Source organism: Panthera uncia, chromosome B1 (genome assembly GCF_023721935.1).
Source record: "Panthera uncia isolate 11264 chromosome B1, Puncia_PCG_1.0, whole genome shotgun sequence".
NCBI lineage: Eukaryota > Metazoa > Chordata > Mammalia > Carnivora > Felidae > Panthera > Panthera uncia.
This window is the reverse complement of record NC_064811.1, coordinates 172778157-172784156: the sequence shown is the minus strand read 5'-3', so window position 1 is coordinate 172784156 and position 6000 is coordinate 172778157. Positions and strand designations below refer to the sequence as shown.

The 6000-nt window shown below is 35.9% G+C and overlaps 1 protein-coding gene across 4 annotated transcripts in view; it reads right to left on the bottom strand.

The window, feature by feature from the left end:
- Positions 1-1503: 1503 nt before the first annotated feature.
- The window catches only part of TEX15 (testis expressed 15, meiosis and synapsis associated), an 85839-nt gene continuing 81342 nt past the window's right edge, over positions 1504-6000 (bottom strand). For all 4 annotated transcript variants that reach the window (XM_049631644.1, XM_049631643.1, XM_049631641.1 and 1 more), the window contains one exon: positions 1504-3592. In XM_049631644.1, the coding sequence (XP_049487601.1) occupies positions 3555-3592 (38 nt within the window). In that variant the 3' untranslated portion in view covers positions 1504-3554. The remainder of the gene's footprint in view (positions 3593-6000) is intronic.

Here is a 6000-nt window from a genome sequence, read left to right as displayed (position 1 = left end):
GGCAGAGTTTACACCTCAAGAAATGAGTAGGATTTATAGCCTTACAAAATTTTCGTCTTAATTTCTAACAAGTTCTTTTAAATCTTATTTCCACATTGCATTACTAAGCAACAACTTCTTACTTTCTCAGTTTCTTGTCATTAGCTAAGAATCTGTAGTCACCGCTCTTATAATTATATTCATCAGAGATAATTTAATTTTCTTCCTCCACAATATGCTATTTTTTAAGCTGCATGAAAAACTGGGAGTTTATCATGGTACTCAAGCACTGTCAATATTGTAAACATTGAAATCAAACTATGCCTGTAAAAAAAAAAACATTTAATAGTTTTAAAATGCCACATATACCTGAACATATTTTTTCCCCTAAAATTACACCCGTCAAAGGGAGTATGTATGTGGCGCCTGGGTGACTCAGTTGGTTAAGTGTCCAACTTTGGCTCAAGTCATGATCTCACGGTTCGTGGGTTCGAGCCCTGCATCGGGCTTTGTGCTGACAGCTCAGAGCCTGGGGCCTGCTTCAGATTCTGTGTCTCCCTCTCTCTCTGATCCTCCCCTGCTTGTGCTCTGTCTCTCTCATAAACAAACATTAAAACAAAAAAGGAGTATGTATGGAGCCTTACTCTATTGCAAAGACTTAAGTCATTACTTTAAAGAATGTCTTTGGGGAAGAAATTAGCCTGAAATGACCTCAGTGAAAAGTAATTTTGATATGTACACAGATTTAAAAAGCATACACCTCAAACGACTTGTAAGTAAGGACGATCTGCCTTGGAAAATTCTGTCATTGGCTCTAATGATGGCAAAGACATTGATGTCGAAGATACATGACAGGATACAATGAAAACTGTTCTACAAAATGAGCTAAAAAAAGCATTTTAAATATTTTTATATAATATCCAATCGGTATTTAAACATGTATCTGTATGTCTAAAAAGTTTGTATGTTTATTTAAGTTCACTAAACACTTTTGGGAATCTCATTGGGGAAGTGGAGGTAGAGTCTTATCTTTGGCTAGATTCAGAACTTAGGTTGTAGAGGCACTTTTACATCAATGGAAGGCAGAGTGATATAATTAAAACAAAAGAATATAGAAGTTAGGTTGATTACCTCACTGAATATTTCAGCTTACATACGTGTCATCCAGTCATTCTCCATTCCATTACTTTGTTTCTTCCATATTACTTCTCATGATGTGATAAACACACGTTTATTACTTGTGTCTCTTGAACAGCAGGAGAACTGCATGAAGGCAGGGACTCTGGTTTATCCTATGAAACTCCAGGCAGTAAAGAAGTTTGTAGAGTGAGGGGAAAGGAAGGAAGGTGATAAAGGCAAAACCAGCTGCAGTGGATGGAGGGCTCCAGCACTTCAGTCATCTAATTCAGCCAGTTCTTTGTGGGTTGTTATTCATGTAATGGCCATGTGTAAGCCAAGGACCAACCATGTATTTGCTCATTAGTCAAGAAACAAAATAGGAAAAAACCCCCAAAACACTGAAACTAGAAGGAATTCAGTTTATTCAGATAACTCTTAAGTTCCAAAAAACAGTAATATTGACAAATAAGCAGCGTTTTTTGTTTGTTTACAATGTTGGCTCAAATTTTAATTTGCTCTTTTACTTTTAGGACCAAAGCACATATTTGAGAGGGGGAAAAAAGAAAATGCTACAGTTTTTCATGCTCTGTTTCAAAGTGCAGATTTTAAAATGTAACTGAATGTTTAGATATGTGTTTTTCATTTTTTTGGAAGAAATTAAAACTCATGAAATAAAAATATCACAAGACCGTATCAACAGAATCTGAATGTTGTTTAAAGAAAGCATCCTTTTAACATTTAACTTCTTGTTTACCTAATAGAGACATTTTTAGTAATAAATTTGTAACATCTTTCAATAACCAAGCATAAATCAAGTGACTGAGACAAAGTCATTTTTTGAATAAGTGTTAGTATTACTGTTTTAATACCTGTTCAGGAGTTCAGAATTTTAGACTATTTTCAAATAAAACAACTGTATGGACAACACCCCCCTTCCCCCACCTGTATTATTTTGATATTACTTTAATTCTGTAGTCTCCAGATTCCTTCTTTCTTTCAGTTGCAGTCTTGGCTGGACTTTTCCTCTTTACTTTCCCCTTGTTAGAAAAGAACCCTAAGTAATCTGAATTCTCTCCTATTTGGTTACTCTGGGAGGCTTACCCTGGGAGTTCTTACTGTTTTTCTAAATTGAAAAATTAATTATTCTATGATAAATTTGGCTGAATTATACTCTTTTTGGAGGCCTGTGCTAGATAGCATAAAAAGTTTGCTCACATAAAAAGTCTGAGAAAACTCTGAGGCTCTGCTGTCTGTTCATTAGATTTAGTCAGTGCAAAGTCTGTGTCACGTTTTTTGGGCCCACTAGCACTTGGGGAAAGGTCAGGTCGAGAGGGATCTTTCTAGCTGGAATCTTACAGAAAACAGGAATGGATGTCAGTGGGCAGAGAGAGTGCTGAAGACCATAGTTATACACTACACCCCTGTTCTACGATGATTATTACTGAGACATTTTTTGCTTTTGTGGAGTGCTGGAAAAAGAAAAAAAATCTATGACCACAGGATTAAAAAACTCTATGTGCTGCATTATTTAAATCACTAAAATACAACTAAACTAATGGCATAAGCTAAAGAAATTAGTCCTTATTATTTGCTACAAAATCACTTTTAAAAAAAGTTTGGATTGTGAAATACAATACAAAAGAAATAATCTTGTGGAAAGGGCTCACTAGAAAAGGTGCTAAATGTGCTTTAATTTCAATATGATATAAAACTACTTCAAACATAAAAACTTAAAAAATCTCTACTCAAGGACAAACACAGAAAATATGCAAATGAAATTCCCTATTAAAATATAGATTGTAAGTAAAAATTGAAAATATTGAAATTAAAGGAATTTGTTGCATTAGACACAGAATTGTAAATTATATGAAGTATCAAGAATTATAAAATTATTGGTCTGATCGATCAATTAAAGTAAAAAAATCCTTTTTTAATCTAAGGTAAATGGCACAATGTTACCATAAACAATATATCAAAAAATATCAGACTTTACAAAAATCTTATTTTAAAGATTTTACTGCTATTGCTTAACTTTAATCATATTAAATGTTACATTTACTCTCCTTACTCCATTAGACTAATCTCAAAAGAATCTTTATATAAGCTGTTAACAGTTGTGATAGAAACACTTCAAAATATACATTTCAAAATACTGTTAATGTTTCTGATATTGAAACATTAACCTATTGAAAATACTAGCCTATTGAAAATATAGGTATTGAAAATAGCCTAGTACAGTTCACTAAAATATTGCACAGAACTAATTTTGGTATTTTAGATGTCAGAAATCGATTTCCAATTGCATTCTATGATACGCTGTTACATTTAAACATTTTATAAAGGGCTATATGGTTTATATTTCCTACCACATTTACATATATAAAAAACCGTTAAGTAAAAAATGCTTGGAAAAACTTGTTAAATCCCCTTTATTTCAGTAGACAGAAGACTTTTTTTCATTGTCCTGGCTGAAACGGTTCTTGTTGCCATGGAACTGGAAGAAAAACCACAAAGATTTGAGATAAGTTAACAATACAGACTAATGGCACACAATAGTTTAGTGGAAGACCTGAGTTAAGTTAGAACCAAGATATTAGTCGGGGCGCCTGGGTGGCTCAGTCGTTAAGCGTCCGACTTCGGCTCAGGTCACGATCTCGCGGTATGTGAGTTCGAGCCCCGCGTCGGGCTCTGTGCTGACAGCTCAAAACCTGGAGCCTGTTTCAGATTCTGTGTCTCCCTCTCTCTCTGACCCTCCCCCGTTCATGCTCTGTCTCTCTCTGTCTCAAAAATAAATAAACATTTAAAAAAAAAAAGAACCAAGATATTAGAGTTCAAACTGCACATCTGCCCTTTGATAGCCATGGGATCCTGAAAAAGTTATTTAAGGCTCTTCAAGAAGTACTTTCCTTATCTGTAAAGAACAGTAACATCTCTTCATCCCTCGTAGGTATTCTGAGAGATTTAAATGGAGTAAAGGATTCACTGTGACTTGCACACAGGGCTCACTTGGCCCCTTCCCTTAGTTCCATTTATGGTGCTGAATACAAGCACCATGAGCAAAAACATCAATAAATGAGTCACAAGGATTTTCACACCTTTAGAAGGAGGTAGTTCCTGAAAGCCTGAGAGGTGATCTCTAGATTATTTGCACTCAGGAAAACTGAGTGTTGTGCTTATTGCCTAACACTGTTAGAGTTGCTTTTGAATAATTGTTTCTTTTCCTTTTATTTTCACTTGATTAATATAACTAAGCAGGTTAACAATTAAGATTTTTGAGAATCAAAGCTGGACTTGATTCCAGAGAGATCTTTTTATTTAAGAACACAAGAAAGCTCAAACTGAGAACCTCTGTGAAACAATTGTATTCAAGATTTTCTTCTTCTGAAATGAAAATTTCTACTTTAATTCGTAGGTTTGCCACATCTACTATAGGTTGGGTGTTTAGCCTTACAGGAGCGGCAGCACATCAAGTTAATCAAAAAGGAAAAAGCACATGGGGCGCCTGGGTGGTTCAGTCCGGTGAGTGACTAACTCTTGATTCCAGCTTGGGTCATGGTCTCACGTGGGATGGAGCCCTGCGTCTGGCTGTGTGATGATGGTGCAGAGCCTGCTTGGGATTCTCGCTCTCCCTCTCTCTGCCCCTCCCTAGCACGTGTGTACTTCCTCTCAAAATAAATTAAAAAAAAAAAAAGGAAAAAGGGCAGTCATATACTTCCCCACTTCCATTCCTATTTCTTTCTCCTCTCCTGTATAGTTTTTCTTCAGGTTCTGTTTTAGATGAACAATTTCCAGTCCTGTTTAAATTCATTTGGTGGGCCAGGTGGGAAGGGAAAGACACAGAGATAATTAGAATACCATATACTCCTCACATGCCGTATCATGTGAGAAACGTGCACAAATAGTATAAGAGGAACTGTCATATGGGAGAACAGCAAGAAGTTCAATGTGGCCTCAACACAAAGGTAGAAGTGGTGGGAGATGAGGCTGCATATACTGTGAAGGACCCTGCATTCCAAGCTAAAATTTTTGAATTTTATCCTACAGGTCACAGAGCGTCAGTAGTAACTCCAATGATTTTTTTTAAACAAAAAAAATTTCCTTTTTTGGTTAAATGTTTATTTTGAGAGAGAAAGGGCACGAGGCAGAGGGGCAGAGAGAGAATCCAAAGCAGGCTCCATGCTGTCAGCACAGAGCCAGATTCAGGGCTTCATCTCACAAACCATGAGATCATGACCTCAGCCAAAATCAAGAGTCAGACACTTAACTGACTGAGCCACCCAGGTGCCCCTATTATCATTTTTTTGAAGTTTACTTATTTTTAGTAATCTCTACATAGCCAACATGGGGCTTGAACTCATGCCCCTGGGATCAAGAGTTGCATACTCTTCTGACTAGCTAGCCAGGAGACCTGGGAAATAACTTTTTAATTTGAAAAAAATTCTCTTACATTTCTCTATTTAAGACCTTAAAAGATTGTTAACTTTACTTATGATACACATTACCTCTGATGGTAGAATACTGGGGTGTTAGTGAAAAATTGTAGTTTTTGCAGAATTATTAATAATTGTTTTTAAAATTTGATTTAATACTGGTGTATATAAATTTTGATTTAATTTTAAAAATTCATGTTCTAATTATGATATTAAAATTTTTTTTTTAATGTTTATTTTTGAGAGAGACAGAGTGCGAGTGGGGAAGGGGCAGAGACAGAGGGAGACCCAGAATCCGAAGCAGGCTCCAGGCTTCAAGCTGTCAGCACAGAGCCTGACACGGGGTTTGAATTCATGAGAACCTTGAGATCATGACCTGAGCCGAAGTCAGATGCTAAACCAACTGAGCCAACCAGGCACCCCTAATCATGATATTTTATAAATAGAATTGTGCTTAAGAGAAAAAAATTAC